The sequence below is a fragment of the Heptranchias perlo genome, chromosome 29 (assembly GCF_035084215.1).
Source record: "Heptranchias perlo isolate sHepPer1 chromosome 29, sHepPer1.hap1, whole genome shotgun sequence".
Taxonomy (NCBI): domain Eukaryota; kingdom Metazoa; phylum Chordata; class Chondrichthyes; order Hexanchiformes; family Hexanchidae; genus Heptranchias; species Heptranchias perlo.
The window spans coordinates 35,232,015-35,255,680 of NC_090353.1; the positions used below are offsets into that span (position 1 = coordinate 35,232,015).

Sequence of the window (23,666 nt, forward strand, 5' to 3'; positions counted from 1 at the left end):
GGTGCGTCTCATAGATAAGATGGACCGGGGCTTTGCATTTTCTGTTTTCCTTTCATATTTCCACAAGTTTTCATTTTAGCCACGGTAAAATTATATAGTTGGTGCTTTAATAGATGTAATTGTCCCTTTAAAATTAATTTTTGCCAAAAATAAATCAGACAGTAGTGTGTACCTTTAAATGCTCCTTAACTTTTTTCCTTTTATGGAAATTTAAACGATCAAGTACCAAATTTTAGTAAATACTGTTCAGTGCAATTTAATTGTGTCCCTACAATATTGAAAATAAGTTTATGACAAGAATCAGCAAATAAGTTTTATTTAAGTCCCAGGCGGGTGATTATCAAGGGCAGCCTGCAGTCAAAGTAAATGTCCCGGCACTGCGCATGAGCGATAAGCCCAATGACCTCTGGGAGTTGTAGTTCTTTTGTGTGACGTCTAACGTAACGGCGTCACAGTGCGCGACACGTGGAGAACTACAACTCCCAGAAGCCCGCGCGCCGCGGCCCGCGCGCGCGCCAACCGCTCTTGATGACCGTTGCACCCTGCTTCACGGTGACTGGCCGACAGGTCGAATCCCGCCCTTATCCAACTCTGATTGGGTTGTCGGCCCGCAAGGCGAGCCAATGGCGTGAGCCGGATTTCTGAATGGTCAGCGAACACGTCAATCAAGACAGCCCGACGCATTCATTGGTCGCTTTTGCTGTCAATCATCGCTCAAGTTAGATTGAGTTTAAAGGCCCCCACCCCGAGCTGGTGTCAATGCGGCTGCTTCAGTGAATGGGGGGGGAAAAGGAGGGTGAAGTGGGTTTAAAGTGAGACTAAGCGGAGAGAGATGGTAAGTGGAGAGTGTCTGAGGCAGTGAGTGGGAGGGCGTCCGACCCCAGCGGGAAAAAAAACAAGCACGCTTTAAATCGGGCAATTATAGTTGCTGCAACTAAAAATAGCTTTGGGTCAATATGGGGCCCCATTGCAATGGGACAGCTGCAAATTCCAGTGCCCTCAGTACCGCCTGGTCCTATTGACAGGGGTGGCTCATTGCACAAGTTACTGCAAGCTTTCAATTTCAATTTACAATGTAACTTTCAAAAGGAGGGGGAAAAAGATTGCAGGGCTATGGGGGAGGATTAATTGGATAGCTCTTTCAAAGAGCTGGCACAGGCACGATGGGCCGAATGGCCTCTCCCTGTGCTGTACCTCCTATGATGCTATATGATACGGTTAAAGGGGCATGGCCCAGATTCGGGGGCATCGCTGGGCTGCAGCCCCATCTAGGGACGTTTGTGCATCGACAGGTCACAGTTTTCATAACGATCGTGATATGTCAGTGGCGCTACAGTTGGGACTTCTCCGTGCTCCGGCTTCCATTTGAGTGTTGGTGGGCTCTTCAACCATGGGGTGGGGCCTTGCAGCTGAGTCCACACCTTTTCCTCATCCGAGGTACGCACGCATACACTTTCCAGCAGGCTGAAGATCTGAGGACTGTAATGCAGTGCAGGACACCACCAAGATTGAAAAAAAAGTTTAGTGGGAAAGACTTACTAATTAATGGCAAATGTGAAAGAAAGAACTTGCATTTATATAGTGCCTTTCACGACCTCAGGATGTCCCAAAGTGCTTTACAGCCAATGAATTATTTTTTGAAGTGTAGTCTCTGTTGTAATGTTGCGCAGAGCAAGGTCCCGCAAACAGCAATGAGATAACGACCAGATAATCTGTTAATAGTGATGTTGGTTGAGTGATAAATGTTGGCCCCCAGGACACTGGGGAGAACTCCCCTACTATTCTTCAAAATAGTGTCATGGAATATTTTACGTCCACCTCAGAGGGCAGTCGGTTTAATGTCTTATCTGTAAGTACTGTACTGAAGTGTTAGCCTAGATTATGCGCTGAAGTCTCTGGAGTGGGACTTGAACCCACAACTTTCTGAGTCAGAGGCGAGCGTGCTACCCACTGAGCCACGACTGACACCTATTTTAGGCCCACTAGATTCTGGGATGAAGGGAAGAATGAGGGAAGTAAGGCAGTTTTGAGGTTCTGGGAAAGAATAAGTTAGCTTCGGGGACAGCGCACTGAGTCTTGATCTTAACACAGTGAAGACGTAGAGAGAGGGAGAACGTGCAGGGTGAGAGGAAGGTTTACAGGAGGTGTATAAAAAACAAAAAAGAAAGTTACAGTGAGAGAAAAGGATGCCAGCTGAAGGATAATTCTGCTGTTCTTTCTGTATTTTAATATTTATGAAATTTATTTTGTGTTCTATCAGGGTGTTATAGGAGTTCAGTTGGTTGTGAGTCTGCTGATGGCGACCCTCATGCAGAGATTGGCCCCTCACTACTCCATTGGACGCTGGCTGCTCTGTAATGGCAGGTAAGAGATTTATATCTATTAAATTGTTTTAATTTTGTTTTCAACAGCAACTAAATCTTGCATTTATATAGTGCCTTTAACATATTAAAATGTCCCAAAGTGCTTCACAGGAGCGATTATCAAACAAATTTAACACTGAGCCACATCAGGAGATATTAGGACAGGTGACCAAAAGCTCGGTCAAAGAGGTAGGTTTTAAGGAACGTCTTAAAGAAGGAGAGAGAGGCGGGGAGGTTTAGGGAGGGAATTCCAGAGCTTAGGGCCTAGGCAGCTGAAGGCACGGCCGCCAATGGTGTGGTGATGAAAATCGGGGATGCACAAGAGGCATTTCAATTTTTACTTCTCCTCTCCTGAAGCCGTTGACTGTTGCTGGGGTACAGGTCCCACTGGTATCAGCAACCCTCTGGTACCTCAATCAAACTGCCGTTCTTCATGTGCTGAGTGACGGGAAGTTGTTCAACTGCAGTGGGCTGCACAGCTGATCCTGATCCTGTCCACCAGGGGTGGGGTGGGGGCACTGGATACCGATCAGGAGTGGGTAACTTAGCTTAGTTTTTCTCTCTCTCTTCCTCCATTTCCCCCCCCCCCCCCCCCCCCCCTTTTTGGAGGTGAATCCAGCCCTGCGTCACGGGATCAAAGTCCCTTTCTTCTCTCTGCTGGCTCTAAGAGCCGAATGGGTACGGTAGTGTAGTGGTTATGTTACTGGACAAGTAATCCAGAGGCCCGAACTAATATTCGGGAGCAGTTCAAATCCTACCGTGGCGGTTTGAGAATTTGAAATCAGTTTTTAAATAAAAAAGAAAATAAAACGCTGTTACCAATAAAAGTGACATGAAGCTGTCGGATTGTCCTAAAAACTCAACTGGTTCACTAATGTCCTTTTAAGGGAAGGAAACCTGCCGTCCTTGCCCGGTCTGGGTCGATATGTCACTCCAGTCCCACACAATGTGGTTGACTCTTATCTGCCCTCTGAGGTTGCATCAAACCACTATCAGCGGTTCACTTAACTGGACCAGCCATATAAATACTGTGGTTACAAGAGCAGGTCAGAGGCTGGGTATTCTGTGGCGAGTGACTCACCTCCTGACTCCCCAAAGCCTTTCCAACATCTACAAGGCACAAGTCAGGAGTGTGATGGAATACTCTTCACTTGCCTGGATGAGTGCAGCTCCAACAACACTCAAGAAGCTCGACAACATCCAGGACAAAGCAGCCCGCTTGATTGGCACCCCATCCACCACCCTAAACATTCACTCCCTTCACCACCGGCGCACAGTGGCTGCAGTGTGTACCATCCACAGGATGCACTGCAGCAACTCGCCAAAGCTTTTTCGACAGCACCTCCCATACCCACGACCTCTGCCACCTAGAAGGGCAAGAGCAGCAGGCACATGGGAACAACACCACCTGCACGTTCCCCTCCAAGTCACACACCATCCCGACTTGGAAATATATCGGCGTTCCTTCATCGTCGCTGGGTCAAAATCCTGGAACTCCCTTCCTAACAGCACTGTGGGAGAACCGTCACCACACGGACTGCAGCGGTTCAAGAAGGCGGCTCACCACCACCTTCTCAAGGGCAATTAGGGATGGGCAATAAATGCCGGCCTCGCCAGCGACGCCAATATTCAGAGAATCAATTTTTTGTTTAAATGAGCTTGGCCGGCCTCTGCCTTTTTCTTCAGAGGAGTTCTGCCCTGTATCTCGCCCTGCGCTGGTACCTGTGTCCTTGCTGACGCTGAGGTACAAAACAAAAAATAAACATCCTTTTCCGGAAACTAGTGCCTGTTTCGTTTATAAATTCAAAACTTTTATGGCCTCGTTTACCCAGTAGCAATGTGAGAGTTCTGTTAACTGTGCGTTCCACTTTCTTGGCAGCCTTTTCCGATACAGACACCCGTCGGATGAAGAACTTCGAGCCCTGTCAGGAAAACAGAAACCGAAAGTGAAGAGAGACAGGTTGGTGAATCTCAGAATGTTCCCTTTTTCAGAATAGATTTGTCTTTACTTTTTCCTCAGTCGCTGGCATATACATCACTGCGTAGTGGAGCAAGAATTCACCGAGGTCTGATTGACCGTTTCCTCGAGGGGAAAGACAAAAATAAAGAAATTGCTAATGTTGGCTTGGCTCAGTTGATAGCGCACTCTCCTCCTGAGTTAGAAGGTAGTGGGTTCAAGACCTACGCCCGAGACTTGAGCGCATACACTCCAGTGCAGTACTGGGGGAGTGCTGCGCTGTCGGAGGTGCCGTATTTCGGATAAGACGTTAAACCGAGGCTCCATCTGCCCTCTCGGGTGGACGTAAAAGATCCCGCGGCACGATTCGAGGAAGGGCAGGGAGTCTTCTGATGTCCCGGCCAATATTACTCTCTCTGTCAACACCACCAAAGCACATCATCTGCTCATTTATCTCATTGCTGTTTGTGGGATCTTGTGTACAGATTAGCTTCTGTATTTGCCTACAAAACGACAGTGACGGCACTTCAAAGTTAATTCATTGGCTGTAAGTTGCTTTGGGCCATCCTGAGGACGTGATAATAATGCAATATATAAATGCAAGTTCATTCTTGTGTGGAACCGTATTATTTCTCTCAGAAACATCCCAAATCAGGTAACCTACAACAAATTATTTTATCCGACCACATATCCGCTCCATCACCTAGACCGCCTACTTCCATAACATCGCCTGTCTCCACCCCTGTCTCAGCTCATCTGCTGCTGAAACTCTCATCCATGCCTTTGTTACCTCTAGACTCAACTATTCCAATGCTCTCCTGGCTGGTCTTACATCTTCTACCCTCCATAAACTTGAGCTCATCCAAAACTCTGCTGCCCCGTATCCTAACTCGCACCAAGTCCCACTCACCCAGCACCCCTGTGCTCGCTGACCTCCATTGGCTCCCGGTCAGGGAATGCCTCGAATTTAAAAATCTTCATCCTTGTTTTCAAATCCCTCCATGGCCTCGTCCCTCCTTTTCTCTGTAACCTCCTCCAGCCCTTCAAGTCTCTGCGCTCCTCCAATTCTGGCCTGTTCCGCATCCCTGATTTTAATCGCTCCACCAACGGCAGCCGTGCCTTCAGCTGCCTAGGCTCTAAGCTCTGGAATTCCCTCCCTAAACCTCTCTGGCTCTCTACCTCTCTCTCCTTTAAGACGCTCCTTAAAACTTACCTCTTTGACCAAGCTTTTGGTCACCTGTCCTAATACCTCCTTATGTGGCTCATATTTAATTTTGTTTAACGCTCCTGTGAAGCACCTGGGGATGTTTTACTACATTAAAGGCACTATATAAATGCAAGTAGTTGTTGTTATTGTTGAAGTAAAACTGTTGCAATGTAGGAAACGCGGCAGCCAATTGGTGCACAGCAAGCTCCCACAAACAGCAATGAGAGAATGAACGGGTAATCTAGTTGCCAGTTTTGGTTGAGAGAAGGTTGTTGATCAGGACGCCCCCCCTGCTCTTCGTCAAATAGGGTCCATCAGATCTTTATATGAACCACCAGAGCAGGCAAACAGTGCCTCAGCTTAACATCTCGTCTGAAGGACAGCACCTCTGACAATGCAACATTCCCTCAGTGTGTCAGCCTAGGTTACGAGTCCTGGAGTGAGGTTTCTGACTCCAATGGAGCTGAGCTAGCATTTTAAGAGAGTGTGGTTCTGTGGCCTCGCTTGTGAGCATCCTAGTGACTTGCTCGGACAATGAGATAGGAACGTTTGAATCACTAGATGGAAAAAATGCCAAGGTCCATCTGGTTCGCCTTCTACCATCCTGGTAGTCACACGATACAATGATAATGGAGTTGTTGACTAATCACAGCAATCAATCTCTCATCAATTAGCCTACAACAGACACAACAACAACAAGTTGCATTTATATAGCGCCTTTGTAGTAATCCTGAGCCAGATACGAGGCGAGGGAAAACCCCCAGTGGTGGACATCAGTGCAAAAGTGGGCCTTGCTGTAGGTGATATATGGCGCAAGGAGAATATTGGGGCGAGGACAATTTAAAGGGAAAGACCCTCAAAAAAAAAAAAAAAAAGCCGAGCAGTGCTCCTGAGGATGAGTTTAAATAAATTTTTAATTCCCCCCATGGAATGGTTCCAGCGGAGGACAAAAGGGGACTCAAAGATCGAAAAGCATCAAAGATTCACAGTGATCATTTTCAGCAGGGGCTAAACCTTTACACAGCAAATAAGATTCCACAATTTTTTTTTAGTTGAGAAGCTAAGGTGAAGGCCCGAGCTCCATAATGCACTGAGGTTGAAAAGAGCAGGAGAGACTTGGAGGTTAGACAGGACGAGAGAAAAGTTTGCTGCAGTAGTATTCATGGCGAAGGGAGAGACATGAAAGTAGGGAGAAAGAAAAGGAAGGGCCAGCGTTCAGACAAGCTTCTGCCTATATCATAGTATGTTACATCACAGAAGGGGGCCGTTCGGCCCATCGTGCCTGTGCCGGCTCTTTGAAAGAGCTGTCCAATTAGTCCCACTCCCCTGCTCTTTCCCTGTGGCCCTGTACATTTTTTCCCCTTCGAGTATTTATCCAATTCCCTTTTGAAAGTTAAGATTGAATCTGCTTCCACCGCCCTTTCAGGCAGTGCGTTCCAGACCTTTACAACTCGCTGTCTAAAAACGAAATGTTTCCTCATCTCCCCCCTGGTTCTTTTGCTACCTTAAATCTGTGTCCTGGTCAACTTCCATCTCTCAACCAAAACCAGCAACTAGATCATCTGGTCCTCTGGTTACCGACCCTTCTACCACTGGAAACAGTTTCTTCTCATTGACTCTATCAAAACCGTTCATGATTTTGAACACCTCAATCAAATCTCCTCTTAACCGTCTCTGCTCTCAGGAGAACAACCCCAGATTCTCCAGTCTCTCCACATAAGTGAAGTCCCTCATCCCTGGTACCATTCTAGTAAATCTCCTCTGCACCCTCTCTAAGGCCTTGACATCCTTCCTAAAGTGCGGTGCCCAGAATTGAACACCATACTCCAGCTGAGGCCTAACCAGTGTTTTTAGAAAGTTTTAGCATAACTTCCTTGCTTTTGTACTCTATGCCTCTATTAGTAAAGCCCAGGATCCAATATCATGTCCAAGAATGTGTGAGAGGTGCTAGATGGACCACCTCAGATATGGCCTTGGACAGACTTGGGCTTTATCGAGAGTTAGTAGCTGCTGAAGGAAAGTTGTCAGACAAGTAGGAGGGAACCAAGTTTCTTGGAGACATCTTTAGTTGTGCAGGAGATGTGGGAGTTCCGTCCGAGAACAGAGAGGTCAAGAAGGAAGGACTGAGAGTGGAACAGTCAGAGCCAGGAGGTGGTAGCTACTGGTTGGAGAGAAAGGGCAGAGTAAGACGTGGTTTAATCCGATTCGTTTTCCTGCCTCACTTCCTTGTCTTTCGCTGGCAGGAGGCAAAATGGCGTCACGGAGAACAAGCCAGAGACGGTACCCAAGGACATCAACCTGTACCTGGAAGCAAAGCCGATCACCCCGCTGGATGCGCTGGGTAAGGAGCACGCGGTGACCCGCGATATCACAATTACAGTAGTTGGTGCTCAGTCTGGCTTTGAGATTTAGGTGGGGCTAATTGTGTAACAGGCGACGTTCATCCCCCTCCTTTAAAACCTACCTCTTTGATCAAATTTTGTTTGATAATCGCTCCTGTGAAGTGCTTTGGGATGTTAAAGGCGCTTTATAAATGCAAGTTGTTGATGCAGACGCCATGTCAACATTTAAGAGTAGGTTAGACAGGTGGTTGATGAAAGGGGGATAAAGGGATATGGAAACAGGTTGAGCACATGGGATTGGGATTAATGCCCGTGTGGAGGGTAAACACCAACTTGGGCCGAACATGTTGTAATTTCTCTGCATTTGTAAAATAGTGCCCAGGTTAACATCCTTTTTTTTTGCCTTTTTCTCTCTTTGTTTAGTCCTGCGCTACTTCCTGGACTACCAGTGGCTGGTGGATTTTGTCTTGTATGCAACCTTAGTTTACGTGTTCACAGAGATCTACTACAGCCTGTTCGACATACAGGGGGAGGTGAACGTTGGCGTGCTGTGGTGCCTGCTCACCTTGGCCTTTGGAATGTATCCTTACACCCCGCCGGGTACCTGAGACCGTTCACATCAAACAAAACCAGCAATGGGGTGGGGGGCACTGACTTCTCAATTAGTGTCAGCCGTGGCTCAGTGGGTAGCAAAAGGTTGTGGGTTTCTAGCCCCACTCCGGAAACCTGAGCACGTAATCCAGGCCAATTACTCCCAGCGCAGTACTGAGGGAGTGCTGCACTGTCGGAGGTGCCGTCTTTCCAATGAAACGTTAAACCGAGGCCCCATCTGCCCTCTTGGGTTCATGTAAAAGATCCTACAGCCACTGTTTCGAAGAAGAGCAAGAGAGTTTCTTGAAAAGCAAGACCAATTTTGAACAGGCCTACTTTAAAGCCTGGTTGTTGCTTTAACAGAACTGTAGCATTAAAGTAGGCTTGTTGTGTGTTAAAAGTTATTGATGTGCAGGTGAAAAGATTCACGATTTTATAGAGACGATACCTTCAGTGATAAGTCCATAAAATTTATTGGCGTTTTACATCGAGGAGAGAGAGAGACTCTGTCCCTTTCAGTCAGTTGAAATGTTTTAATTCACTAGTTAACCAATGAATCTCTGACCAGCTGTAAAAGTGGTTAATGATGTTGTCCCCCGTGGAGAGCTGACTGTAATGAATTGAAGAGTTTACAGCCCTGCTAATCTTCCTCTTCACGTAATTAGCGGGGATAAACAAACTGGCCACACTCACTGACCGCTGTTAAATGACAAAAAACAGTCAACAAGGACAACCTACTGAGTCAGGTCAGGCCCCTCCCCTCGCTCCCCCACACTGGTGTTGCACCCACATCTGTGTGTCCAGCTGTGAGAGGTCACGGCTCCTATGCTCTGCCATTGGCTGGCGGCGACCGGGGTATGGGCGGGAAAAGGAAAGCGTTCGAATTTTACAGGGCGGCAATTTCTGGCATGCAAGCCAGAAACCACCATCTTCCCCCTCCACCTCGTGAAGGTCCCCTCTTTGCTCAGCAATTTGAAGATGGTGTGAAACAAAGTCCCGACTGACCCCAGTTCTTGGTGTTTGAGCAGTGTTCGTAATACGGCCCAAAAGCTATTTGTGGCCCACTTTCCTCCCTTATCTCCCCCACCCCCCCTCCCAAACACCCTGTGGCTGTCTGCTGCCTCCACGAGTCTCTGGGCCTCCAGGCACGGCTGCTCTGCCCAGTCGCGCGATCTTGCTAGGGCCAAGATTCCATCCCGTTGCTTCTGTCTTGCCTTCCCGTGGGAGAAAGCAAAAGGTTACAGCGCAAATTCACCGGAATGATACCAGGGTTTAAAGGGTTAAATTACGACGACAGGTTGCACAAACCTGGCTTGGATTCCCTTGAGTTTAGAAGGTCGAGAGGGGAGTTAAAATGATCGAGGGATTTCATACGGAGAAACTATTTCCCCAGAACAAGGGGGGCACAATCTTAAAATTGGAGCCAGGCCGTTCAGGAGTGAAATCAGGAAGCACTTTTTCACGCAAGGGGAAATCTGGAGCTCTCTTTCCCCCAAAAGGCTGTGGCTGCTGGGGGTTCAAATGAAATTTTTATGACTGAGTTCGATAGATTTTTGTTGGGAAAGGTTATCAAAGCAGAGGGAGCAAGGCCGGGCATGTGGGGTTAAGGTACAGATCAGTCATGACCTGATTGAATGGCGGAACAGGCTGGAGGGGGTGAATGGCCTCCTCCTGCTCCTATGTTTACCGCCCACTTATTGAAATGAAGAGCGTGGGAATTGAAATATGGGCCCTGACCCACGTCAGACGTTCCTCCCGGTGCAGGATGTTGGAATGGGGCTGTGTGGCCCTCGACGAAATGTTTGAGTGGAGCGGCCTCAAACTCTGCCACTGCGGCCCACAAATCGGGCTGTGTTTCCATCGTTGTTTCTGCAAAAACCTCTTGCTTGCCTTGACACTATCCATGCAGTAAAGTTCTCTTCTCCCTGATGGCCCATTACTTCAAGACAGAGGAAGGAGGTGAACGCTCCGTCTGCCTGACCTTCGCATTTCTCTTCCTCCTCATTGCTATGTTGGTCCTGGTTGTGCGAGAGGATTATCTGGAGTTTGGCCTCGATCCAGGTGTGAGTCGCTCGGGAGTTTTTAAACTTGTATTCGTCCAGCTAAGGGATGCAAGTACTGTACGGGCAAATGGGTTTGTGGTTGGGTTCTCGTTGAGTGCTCCCAGGTCAAGTACAAAACAGTACTTCCCAAACCAGTCACCTCCACCACCTACAAGGACAAAGGCAGCAGGTGTATGGGACACCATCACCTCCAAGTCACACACCATCCTGCCTTGGACATATATCAGCTGTTCCTTCATCATCACTGGGTCAAAATCCTGGAACTCCCTCCCCAACAGCACTGTGGGAGAACCTTCACCACACGGACTGCAGCGGTTCAAGAAGGCGGCTCACCACCACCTTCTCGAGGGATAACTAGGGATGGGCAGTAAATGCAGAGTTTGCCAGCAATGCCCACATCCCGAGAATGAATTTTTAAAGAGTATGGTAGTTTAGGAATTATGGTGCTGGGCTAGAGGTTCAGATCTGCCTTTGGCAAGTCATGGAAATTAATTTAATAAATCTGGCAGATTATCTTAACGCTAATGTCCTTCAGGGAAGGCAATCCAGTCCGGCCTACAAGTGACGGCAGTCCCACACTATGTGGTCAACTCTTATTGCCCTCTGAAGTGGCCTAGCAAGCCACTCAATTGCACAAGCAGTGACTACGAATCAGAAGGCCATCCCCACCCTCTCAGCAGAACTAGCAATGGGCAATGGTTGGGGTCTTGCCAGTATCGCTCACACCTGAAGGACAAAACAATGTTTTTTTTTGAAAGGCAATTGCAGAGTGAAGCTTCCCTCCTCTGCTCCAATTTGCCTCAATTGGCATTTTCCATTTCCTGCACTGGCCGTCTCCACGTTAGATTGACGTTGTTTTCCAGTTTGTGCCTACCTTTGTGCTGTACGTAAGATCATAAGAAATAGGAGCAGGAGTAGGCCAATCGGCCCCTCGAGCCTGCTCCGCCATTCAATAAGATCATGGCTGATCTGATCCTAACCTCAAATCTAAATTCATGTCCAATTTCCTGCCCGCTCCCCGTAACCCCTAATTCCCTTTACTTCTAGGAAACTGTCTATTTCTGTTTTAAATTTATTTAATGATGTAGCTTCCACAGCTTCCTGGGGCAGCAAATTCCACAGACCGACTACCCTCTGAGTGAAGAAGTTTCTCCTCATCTCAGTTTTGAAAGAGCAGTCCCTTATTCTAAGATTATGCCCCCTAGTTCTAGTTTCACCCATCCTTGGGAACATCCTTACCGCATCCACCCGATCAAGCCCCTTCACAATCTTATATGTTTCAGTAAGATCGCCTCTCATTCTTCTGAACTCTAATGAGTAGAGTTCAGATCCCATGGCACTTTTTCAAAAAACAGGGATTTCTGTAGACTTGTTTCCACTAGAAACTGGGTGGAGATGCTCCCCCCACCCCCCAAAAACTCACACTGGACCCAGCGGAGAGTGGAGACTTTTGTCCCATCCATCCAGGCTGGGTTCCCGTGATTCCGTTAACACCAGCTACTTGGCCCAAGTCTAGACAGTGTGTGTCATCAGGCTATTTGACCATGAGGGACATCACATTAAGCCTAATCCTGCCCTCTTCCGAGCTCCATGCACATGATAGTGATCGGGAGCAGAAACTCTGGCTTTTTGATTCCTCCTTTTCAACACCAGTGGCATTGAGGTCAATTGTATCGCCACCATGACTGAGATCACCAACTCAGCCCATCCCAAGGATGGAACCTGGAGCCTTCCTGGTCTGTATGATTCAGTACCACAGTGGGCAGTGCATTTACCACAGGGAGCCAATACACTGTGAAAGTAGAACAGGGCTCTCCAAACTCTGACGACCTCTATCCGCTTCTTATTCCCTACACAGGTTTTGCCAATTTGTATGACAACGTGGGGGTCTTCCTCAAGCAACAAGGGGTGGACATCTGGCCGTGAGTGCTGTTTCTTTTATTTAATGTCAGGTTTTGCCATTACAAATCTTTCTCTTTGAATTTCTCTGTCGGCCGTGCTCAGTGGGCAGCACTCTCTCCTCCGCGTCAGACGGTCGTGGGCTCGAGTCCCCACTCCAGAAACTCGAGCACATAATCCAGGCTGACACTCCCGATGCGGTACTGAGGGAGTGCTGTACTGTCGGGGGTGTTGTCTTTCGGATGAGATGTTAAACGGAGGCCCCGTCTGCCCCCTCAGGTGGACGTGAAAGATCCCGTGGCACTTATTCAAAAAACAGGGATTTCTAAGCACACAATCTTACTGGCATTAATTTACTGAAACGTCCCTTTTAATTCTGACTCTTTGAGGTAGAAATCCGATATTTTTTGGGTGTTAAGTCAACATTTGAGGACACGAATTTCAAGTTGCATTCTCCCGTAGCCGAGCTCCCTCGGAAGTGTGCCATTACAGAGTGAAAAAGGATGTTCTCCCCGGTGTCCTAACCAATATTTATCCCTCAATGAACATCACTAAAACAGATTATCTGGTCGTTATCTCATTGCTGTTTGTGGGATCTTGCTGTGTGAAATTTGGCTGCCAGGTTTCCTACATTACAACAGTGACTACACTTCAAAATAATGAATTGATGGAAATGCTTTCAGACGTTTTAAGATGATTTGTAGCACTAGTGTGGCTCCCGTGGCATTGCTCACATGTATTTTGGGGTTCTGGAGGATGCTTTGCTATTAGCCTGACCTATCCCTTTAAGGCCATTGCTCCTAATGGACAAATCCAGGGACATGTACCTACTCCCATACCACTGAGGTCAGTCGGAGGGCAGTTGTAACTGCTCGTAAGTTTCAGGCTTCGGATCAATGACTCGTTTTCTTTTTCTTTTTTGAAACATTTTTTTTCCTGTCTGTAACGAGGTGTGATTGGACATAATTGGTGTACACTTCAGATGTCATATTCTAGATGTCACACAGATGCAAATCAATCCTTTATTATTATTAATAAAAGGAGAATGCCAGTCACTTAACCCTGGTTGTTCTGACCTGGAGCCTGAAACTGATGAGCATTTTCAATCCTGCACTTTGGGAGAGAGCCCGGACTGTTCCTGCTCTCCCAACACTTTTCCCCCACCCCCGTTTCCAGTTTGTTTACGGTGATCTATCCATCTCTGACACGGGATGATGTGCATTCCTTCTGTTCCAGGTTATCGATCGCCAGACTGATCTTTAAGCTCTCGTTAGTTGGACTTTCCTCGTTTATTGGTGCGTGTTTAACATTCCCGGGCCTCCGATTGGCACAGACTCATTTAGATGCTCTTAAGTTGACTGCAGACAAGCCTCTGATACAGTAAGTAATACAGGTGGGGCTTCGGGGGCTAAATAATGGTGCGGTGCTTTAAAGAACCAATGTGGCGGTTGTAGGGAGCGGCTAATGAGAGAACATATTAAAGCATGGAGCAGCAAAAGGCCATTTGACCCATCGAGTCCATCCCGTCCACAGCCCAGTTCCAGTCTATCCAGTCTAAGCCAGCTTGACTCAGTGGCAGCACTCTCACTTCCAAGTCGGAAGGTGGTGGGTTCAATCCCCGCTCCAGGACTTGGCCGTCACATCAGTGCAGTACCGAGGGAGTGCTGCATTGCCAGAGGTGCCGTCTATCAGGTGAAATGTTAAATCGAGGCCCAAATCTCCCTGTTCAGGTGTCAGAAAAGATCCCGTAGCACCATTTGAAGAAAAGCAGGGGAATTCCCCCGGCGTCCTGGTCAACGTTCATCCCCCAATCAACACCACAAAAACAAATTAACTGGTCATTTATTTACCGTGCCTTTAGCTGCCTGGGCCTTAAGCTCTGGAATTCCCTTCCTAAAGCTCTCCGCCTCTCTCTCCTCCTTTTTAAGACGCTTCTTAAAACCAAGCTTTTGGCCACCTGTCCTAATATCTCCTTACGTGGCTTGGTGTCAAATTTTGTTAGACATTGTACGAATGCAAGTTCTTGTTAAAGCCTAACTCTTTGACCGAGTCTTTGGTTACTTCTCACCAAATCTTTGGCTCGGCATTTGTTTTTCCCCGATGCCGCTGGTCTTGGGACAGTTTTATTGTGTTACGTTGTGTGGTAGTCGCAGTGAGATGTTCCTCACACGGTCTTTTCCTGCCCTTCCCCCAGGATCCTGTTGCACGCCAACTTTCTGTCGCCCGTCGTCGTGTTGTTGCTCTGGGTGAAACCGATCGCCAGAGACTTTGTGATCAGCACTCCACTCGGAAAAGAGAAGCTACAGCTGTGAGTACCCCTCGCACCTTAAATATCGTTCGGAAATTTTCTGTCCCCTCTCCACTCCTTCACGCGAGAACAGTTTCAGCCGCTTGTTGGAGGGGACATCAGAGGTGGGGGAAAGGAATACCAGGGCAGATTCAGTCCCGGTGCTGAACTTCGTCAGGCAGGAGCGCTGGTGTGGGTGTTTTTTAGGGTTGCCAACTCTGGTGGGGTGTATTCCTGGAGGTTTCATCACCTGACCTCCTGCCTCGAACCGCCCCCCCTCCGCCATAGGTCCATCCTCCGGGCACCGCTGGCTTCCCACGGCCAATTGGAAAGCAAACACATTTTGTTATTCGATTGGATTAATCTCGACTGCCAGTCCAACAGACTCCCCCCACCCCATCTCCGATATTTTTATAAATAATCTCCAGTGTCCTGGAGATTAATCTTCCAGTCCTGGAGACTCCAGGACAGTCCTGGAGGGTTGGCAACCCTAATGGATGTCCAGTGTTGGAGCTCGATCTCTGACCTGTGCTCCCCGTCTTGTTGGAAGAGGAGCCTCGCTGAATGTTCCCTATAGTCTGTGGCCAGAACAATAACAAACCTTCGAGGGCGTCAACATCCAGATGGAGTGGGGCCTGCAGCAAGACAGCATCTCTTGAATTAAGCAGAGGGTGAACAAGTGCTACGTTGAATGTCAATTTTTTTTTTGCCTGATAACACTCCTGTGAAGCACCTTGGGAAGTTTTACTCCGTTAAAGGCGCTATATAAATGCAAGTTGTTGTTGTTGTTGTGCCATTGGGAATCCATTCGCGAAGATTTCCTCATTTTGGTTTACACGTTTATGATAAGTTATCCATAGCGACCGAACAATTCTACCCCCACCCCCCTCCATCCCCTCCCCTCCCCAACCCCCAGGCTAATTGTAGTTTTTGTTGGAGCCTTAGTTATAGGAACAGGAGGAGACCATTCAGCCCCTCGAGCCTGTTCCGCCATTCAGTTAGATCCTGGCTGACCTGTTTATTAACTCCATTTACCCGCCTTGGTTCTGTAACCTTTAATACTCTTGCCTAACAAAAATCTATATCAATCTCATTTTTGAAATTTTCAATTGACCCTCAGCCTCAACACCCTCCTGGGGGAGGGCGTTCCAGATTTCCACTCCCCTTTGTGTGAAGAAGTGTTCCTGACATCACCTCTGAACGGCCCAGCTCTAATTTTAAGGTTCTGCCCCCTTGTTCTGGACTCCCCCCATCCAGAGGAAATAGTTTCTCTCCATCTACCCCATCAAATCCTTTGATCATCTTAAACACTTCGATTAGATCACCCCTTAATCTTCTATATTCAAGGGAATAGAAGGAATAATATAACAATATAAAGGTCTGACTTTGTGCTTCCTTTTTTGCCTTGTCCTGAAGGATGTCTGACACAACGTATAACACCGTGCGCCTGTGGACGATCGTCACCCTCTGCGCCCTGCGCCTGGCGATGACCCGCTACCACTTGCAGGCGTACCTGAACCTGGCCGACAAATGGGTGGACCTAATGAAGAAGGAGGCGGGAAACATCACCATGATTGAAATCCAGCGGAAGGTACACTGACGGAATTCAGGGAAGGAGAAGGACCAGCTAGTCCTGTGCGACCCTATATATAGGATACTAGATAGCCCTGGGGGAAAGAAATATATATTGATATTATGATAAAGGAATAATTAATGTACAGGAGATATCTTCTAATTGACCTTTGGAGTCATAGAAACATAGAAAATAGGAGCAGGAGTAGGCCATTCGGCCCCTCGAGCCTACTCCGCCATTCAATATGATCATGGCTGATCCTCTATCTCAATACCATATTCCTGCTCTCTCCCCATACCCCTTGATGCCTTTTGTGTCTAGAAATCTATCTAGCTCCTTCTTAAATGTATTCAGTGACTTGGCCTCCACAGCCTTCTGTGGTAGAGAATTCCACAGGTTCACCACCCTCTGAGTGAAGAAATTTCTCCTCATCTCAGTCCTGAATGTCCTACCCCGTATCCTGAGACTGTGACCCCTCATTCTGGACCCCCCCAGCCAGGGGAAACATCCTCCCTGCATCCAATCTGTCTAGCCCTGTCAGAATTTTATATGTTTCAATGAGATCCCCTCTCATTCTTCCAAACTCGAGTGAATTCAGGCCGAGTCGACCCAATCTCTCCTCATACTACAGTCCTGCCATCCCAGGAATCAGTCTGGTGAACCTTCGCTGCATTCTCTCTCTGGCAGAGTAGAGTTTCTTTTAATTTTAAAGAAAAGTATATAAAAATGAAAGTCAATCTGACCTCTGTGACCTCAGGAACTGCTTACTAACAATTAGCCTCTAACTGATCCAGGAAGGTATAGCAATTGCACATTGTGGCTTCAAAGGGATGGGCCTGGTAACGCACATCTGTAATATATTTAAAATCTTCCATCTGCGCACACTTCCTGTCTATAAAACCTTACTTCCTGTTGTCACACTTTTTGCCAACTTTTTCCATTCTGAGTTCCTGTGTCCTTATTTATAATACACACTTCCTATGTCAACGTCACGCTGTAATTACACCCTCCTGCCCAGTGGTGGTGCTGTTGCACCTCAGTTTTCTGTCTCCCAGTTCCTCAGCCTGTACTTCAAGAAACTCCTAAGCTCCAAACAACTCTGCTTCCCATATTGCTGTAAGTTTTGCTATTTAACTATAAATGTGCCCTGGTCCAATTATCCCCTGCCCCCTAATCCTGCTTCACCTGAAGACTACGGTTGGCCTTGATTCCTGGTGTGCGATGCCACGGAAAATCGACTAGCATCTATATATAATAACATATATAATACAGGAGTGAGTTGTAGTCTGGAATCTAATCGAGGGGTTCCGGTGGTTTATATGCTGGATCAGTTAGAGGCAGAATGACATTCCTCTTTGTGCTTTTTTATTAAAATAAATTCTGACTCCGAAAGTTAATTAGAAGGTGTCTTCTGTACATTAGAATTAGCAGTTTCCTTTCTCGTTTACCCGGGAGTGAGTTACAGGCTGAAATCTAATCGAGGGGTTCGGGGGATTTATATATAGGATAACAGATATCCGGGAGTGAGTTACAGACTGGAATCTAATCGAGGGGTTCGGGGGGGGTTTATATATAGAATAACAGATATCCGGGAGTGAGTTACAGACTGGAATCTAATCGAGGGGTTCGGGGGGGGTTTATATATAGAATAACGGATTGTGTGGGGTGACTGTTATTCGAGGGCCTCAGACTGCAGTGACTCTTGGGATTGTGACCAGAGCCTGGATCCCAGGTGAGTTCTGACAGTCTCCTGTGATCCACTCCTGCGTGTAGTTTATAAACAGTTGCGTTTCTTGGTGAGCAGTTTGAACCTCTGTCGCCAATGACTGAAGGAATGTTTTTTAACCACTCCTGCTGCAGATTTCTCGAGTGTTCTGCTATCTGTGTGTGGTCACTGTGCAGTACCTGGGCCCCATAATCCTTATCCTGCACTCCACCCTTCTGCTTAAAGTGTTGGGTAAGTAACTGAATTTAATGACAGACATTTTTATTAATTGTTTATATTATTAATTTATTTATCTACCCTATCAAACCCTTTCATAATCTTAAAGACCTCTATCAGGTCATCCCTCAGCCTTCTCTTTTCTAGTGAAAAGAGTGCTCGCCTGTTCAATCATTCCTGATAAGTATAACCTCTCAGTCCCGATATCATCCATGTAAACGGATGTGTTTTATGGATGTTTCTCTTTTTATGACGTATTTTATCTTCTCCCACCCTGCCCCGCTGTGTTTTTTATTGGTCCTTCCTTTTCCACCTTGCCGAGCACACGTTGCTGATTCCCCTCCCTGCCCCGCCCCGCTCTGTCCCTCTCCTTTCCTGTGGCTCCTTTGGTCACCGTCTCATTAACACACACCTGCAGCTGGGAACAGCGGGACGGGGAGAGGGATTGCGGGCGCACGCCTGTGACCGCTCCCCTCTCTCCGTAGTGTAGTATGTCGCTACCCCCCAGGGTACTGCTCTATCCCGGGAACGCGGTGGGGTTCTAAACAAACAATTTAGGTGGGACCCATGGTCAAATGGCCGGTCCATGTTCACACGTGGAGAATGCCCACTGGAGATAGGTAGAGGCAGGCACTTGGAGCCAGTGGAACTGTACTCCAGCAAGTACAGGATGATGGTAAAGCAAAAATAAGATTGTGGAGGTATGGGGGTATAAGTAGCTTTTTTTTAATAACTTAACTGATCGCAAAAACTGGGCAAGTCGGCAGACTGCCCAGACTTTGAAGAAACGTTATTTGCTGGAGTGAATTCACACACCCGAAGCTTGAACGTTAACATTTTGTCTTCACCTTGTGTATTTTTTTTTTATTTAGGAGACTACTCCTGGGGCTTTTACCCGGAACCTCCTGCGTTTTCGCCAGCGCTGGACGTTAGTCCGACCTCCTCCGGCCCAGCCCCCGAGGCCGAGGAGGAGGAAGATTATCAAGCGGCCGTCTCTCACATCACGGCGGCCCTGAGCGCGCTCCGTAGCGTTTTCACGCCCCTCTTTTACCGGGGGCTCTTCTCCTTCCTGACCTGGTGGATCGCGGCCTGTCAGGTGGTGACGAACCTGTTCGGCCTTTACTTCCATCAGTACCTGATGGCCTCGTAAAGAAAGTGGGGTGGGGGTGAGAGGGCAGCATCCTGGGGGGGTGGTGGGCGGAGTGTGTAGCGACGCACGGGAAGTGTCGTCTTTTCCACCACGTTGGAGAATTAGCGGACGATTGTGAGTCCGAGAGAATTTTTTTTGTTTACATTTTTAAAATCATTCACCCCCCCCTGCCCCCCGTCCTTGAATTTCTCCACCTTGTCCCCCCTCCCCCCGGAAGGTGCTTACTCTCATTGGAGAACAGTTCCGCAGGTGCTGGCTGGCTGCGCCCAGCTTTGGCTGCAGTGGGTACAAATCAGCTGCTATCCACTGACGCTCCACGGAATGCGAGGACTGGATCGAGCTCGGCCGCGAATGCCTCCCAAGGTTGGACAGCCTGTTTTTAAAAAAAAAATAACCCGTTTGCGGTCCAGGCTCGCACAGAGAGAATGGGCGCTCGGGGCAAGGCACCAGACGGCTCGTCGGTACCCGTGCCTGTAGAACTGTACTCTGGCCAGATTTGGGGCGGGGGAAAGCTGCAGGAGACTATTGGCATTGCTTTGTTACTGAATCACTGTGGCTTTGCCGTCCTGTGTCTGGAAACGGGGACGTTTTTATTTAATGTTCACCGATGACCTTGGTTGCTTTTATTACGGAAGCTTATAATCGCTCCACGCCTCTCACTTTTGATAAGTCCAAATTTTTTCGCACACAGCTGTCACAGAGTCAGTAAAGGGATATTTAAACAGCCCCCCCCACTCCTCCCCAAAATAAAACAACAGCACAGAGGAGCTGAAACCCCTGGAGTGGGTGAGGGTGCAGCTCGGACTGGAATTCAGAGGGGAGCCCAAATTTTTTTTTAAATTCATTTTCGGGATGTGGGCATCGCTGGCAAGGCCGGCATTTATTGCCCGTCCCTAATTGCCCCTTGAGAAGGTGGCGGTGAGCCGCCGCCATGAACCGCTGCAGTCCGCGTGATCTACCCAGCTTCCACCCCCTCCCCTCACCCAACCAATTCAGGTGTGTCCAGAATGCAAGTTGAGGGAGGGGCCCTTCCCTGCCCCCACATCCGCAGGCACCTTTGAGTCACCCCAGGAATCCCGCCCAGCTCCCCACCTCAAAGAGCAAAAGCTCATCCGTCCCATTGTCCCTCAATCATCTCGTAAACACCAGCCTTGATTTGACTGCAGGGAGAAGTTTTCTGAATAACCTTTTAATCTTCAGCTTCAGTTCTGGGACCTCAGAAATTCCCCGGGGCTCCGCTCCGAGTTCCCGGCATTACTTCCATGCCTCGACAGCTGCCCCACCCCCTCAATATTACAGTAACCCTAGGGTTTGGGACGGGGTCAATACGCTCAGGGATTGGTGGCCCGAAGTCTCCCCTTTCCCTCTTTTTTTTTTTCCTCCCCCGGCCCCAATGCAGTTCTGTGGGGGAATGTGGTCCCAGCAATTTCAGCCCCACGTCATCTTTGATTTGGGGGTGGGGGGGGGGTTTGAAATCTCGCCGTCCGGTTCTTGGTGACGAACGCTCGAAGACATTGCATGAAAATCACTCCGTCTGAGAGGAATTTTGGGCAAACACCGGGAGTCGCCAATTGCGCACCAGGGGAGGGGGGATTTCCAGCCCGTTTGCTCGAATTCCCTCAAACCCGCCTCGGCCTCACGTGAAGCGCGAGGGCGAAAATGGAGTTGGAGCGTGAGCGGGCGTCGGCTTCGTTACAAAGACTCATCACGGAGACCTGACGACGGAGAGCGGCTCTCGCTATATGTGCCACGGAAGTGGTTGGAGGGGGGGGCGTAACCTCCTGTATAACCAATGACCCACCTCGAGAAGCTGCCTCTTCCCGTTGAAAGGGTGACATCGACAAGTGCAAATTAGCAGCCTTTGCGATGCAAGCAAGTGCGAGATAATTGATCATGTGACTGATTTTAAAACATTTTTTAAATTGACCTGTGTATATATAAGTGCCTGTGCGAACATAGATAGAGCGTTAGGACAAAATGAATTGCTATCTGTCTTACAGTACAAGATAAATAATTTCCTGAATGTATTTACACAAGCTGTTACAAACAATGGCCTCTTAATGTAGAACTTATAACCTGCTGTACTAATTATTGTTTTTTCTACTTGCCATGGAGAAGGATGTTGGTACTGGGAAATGGAACCATTCCCATTACAGGCATCCGGTGTCAGCATCGAGCACTCCCAGGGCAGGTCCAGCACGGGTTAGATACAGAGTAAAGCTCCCTCTACACTGTCCCATCAAACACTCCCAGGGCAGGTACAGCACGGGTTAGATACAGAGTAAAGCTCCCTCCACACTGTCCCATCAAAACTCCCAGGGCAGGTCCAGCACGGGTTAGATACAGAGTAAAGCTCCCTCTACACTGTCCCATCAAACACTCCCAGGGCAGGTACAGCACGGGTTAGATACAGAGTAAAGCTCCCTCCACACTGTCCCATCAAACACTCCCAGGGCAGGTACAGCATGGGTTAGATACAGAGTAAAGCTCCCTCTACACTGTCCTATCAATGTACCTGAACTAGGGTCTGGATTGAGACGACCTAAACTCATTCACGTCTCATGCATCAGCTGATGACAAATGTGAAAAGCCAGTGTCTGACCCACTGTGCAAACCAAGGCCCCTTTTTTTTTAAAGGTAAAAATTAAACACTGACTTTTTAATATATTCTTTTTCTGATAGGATTTGGTGCTTTAGAAAAAAAGAGGTCTCGTAGGACCCAGTGAATTAATGTTTCTGGGGGGGGAGGGGGGGTGGGGGGAGACCTGGATCACAGGCTTCCCACCCTGTTCTGTGCTGAACATGCTCGGGCAGAGGCTCCTGTGGGTGCCCAGTGCCCCCTGATATCTCCCCAAGCTGGTGTGAGCTCAGCCCGTGTGTAGGCAAACCTTTCCAGTGTAGGATCGCATTTGAGTCCGATCCCACCTACGCCCGGTATTCACTCCCCACCCACACACACACACGAGCTCTCCAGGAGTGTTTATTGGATCAGGAGCAAACAGGATCCCCTTCTCACTCTCCCAGCCCAGGGCTGCCGAGGCCGATCGAAAGCAAAACCACTGCGGCCAAGCAGCCGACTCAACACAGACCAGGGATCGACCGAGGATTTCCCACTTCAGCAGCAACGTATTTACCCATTTAGTCAGCAGGGGGAGATGGCACTCGCTCTTCCCCACCTCCCAATCCTTGCCCCTCCCTCCCACTGCCTCCCTCCTCCCCCCCCCTCCCACTGCCTCCCTCCTCCCCCCCCCCCCCTCCCACTGCCTCCCTCCTCCCCCCCCCCCTCCCACTGCCTCCCTCCTCCCCCCCCTCCCACTGCCTCCCTCCTCCCCCCCCCTCCCACTGCCTCCCTCCTCCCTCCCCCCTCCCACTGCCTCCCTCCTCCCCCCCCCCTCCCACTGCCTCCCTCCTCCCCCCCCCCCTCCCACTGCCTCCCTCCTCCCCCCCCCCCCTCCCACTGCCTCCCTCCTCCCCCCCCTCCCACTGCCTCCCTCCTCCCCCCCCTCCCACTGCCTCCCTCCTCCCCCCCCCCTCCCACTGCCTCACTCCTCCCCCCCCCCTCCCACTGCCTCCCTCCTCCCCCCCCCTCCCACTGCCTCCCTCCTCCCCCCCCCCTCCCACTGCCTCCCTCCTCCCCCCCCCCTCCCACTGCCTCCCTCCTCCCCCCCCCCTCCCACTGCCTCCCTCCTCCCCCCCCCCTCCCACTGCCTCCCTCCTCCCCCCCCCTCCCACTGCCTCCCTGCTCCCCCCCCCCTCCCACTACCTCCCTCCTCCCCCCCCCCTCCCACTACCTCCCTCCTCCCCCCCCCTCCCACTACCTCCCTCCTCCCCCCCCCCTCCCACTGCCTCCCTCCTCCCCCTCCCCTCCCACTGCCTCCCTCCCCCACTGCCTCCCTCCTCCCCCCCTCCCACTGCCTCCCTCCTCCTCCCTCTCTTCCTCCTCCTCCTCTCCCTAATTGAAATGCAGAGTATAAGCAATTGCTGTAATTGTGAAAACACAATCCCCCACTCTCTCTCCCCTCTCCCTTTTTTTTTTACAGTTAACTGCAAAGTAAGTTGTTTCAGTTGGGACTGAGTAAACCATCTGATCTAAGTCCCAAAGAGACTTGTTTTTTTTTTGTCTCCCAGCCCGTTTGTAAAACACTCTGACTCCAGTCTCTAATTTGTGTCTGGGGCACAGGCTGCTTTAGAGATACAGGTCCCCCTGCAGACTCCCAGGAGACTCCCAATTCACTGATCTGTCTGATTTCCACTCAAATGACTTAATTATACAGCTGTATGTGTTAAAGGGC

The 23,666-nt window shown here is 49.1% G+C and overlaps 1 protein-coding gene across 1 annotated transcript; it reads left to right on the forward strand.

Annotated features, from left to right (window-relative positions):
• Window positions 1–735: 735 nt before the first annotated feature.
• tmem161a (transmembrane protein 161A) lies at window positions 736–22,893 on the forward strand. Its single transcript, XM_067968495.1, has 12 exons — window positions 736–835; window positions 2,261–2,364; window positions 4,243–4,323; window positions 7,771–7,868; window positions 8,293–8,449; window positions 10,370–10,521; window positions 12,382–12,445; window positions 13,659–13,802; window positions 14,617–14,730; window positions 16,126–16,300; window positions 18,143–18,239; window positions 19,097–22,893. Exons 1-12 carry the CDS (start codon window positions 833–835, stop codon window positions 19,372–19,374), a joined length of 1,467 nt encoding a protein of 488 aa, XP_067824596.1. The 5' UTR covers window positions 736–832; the 3' UTR covers window positions 19,375–22,893.
• Window positions 22,894–23,666: the final 773 nt, after the last annotated feature.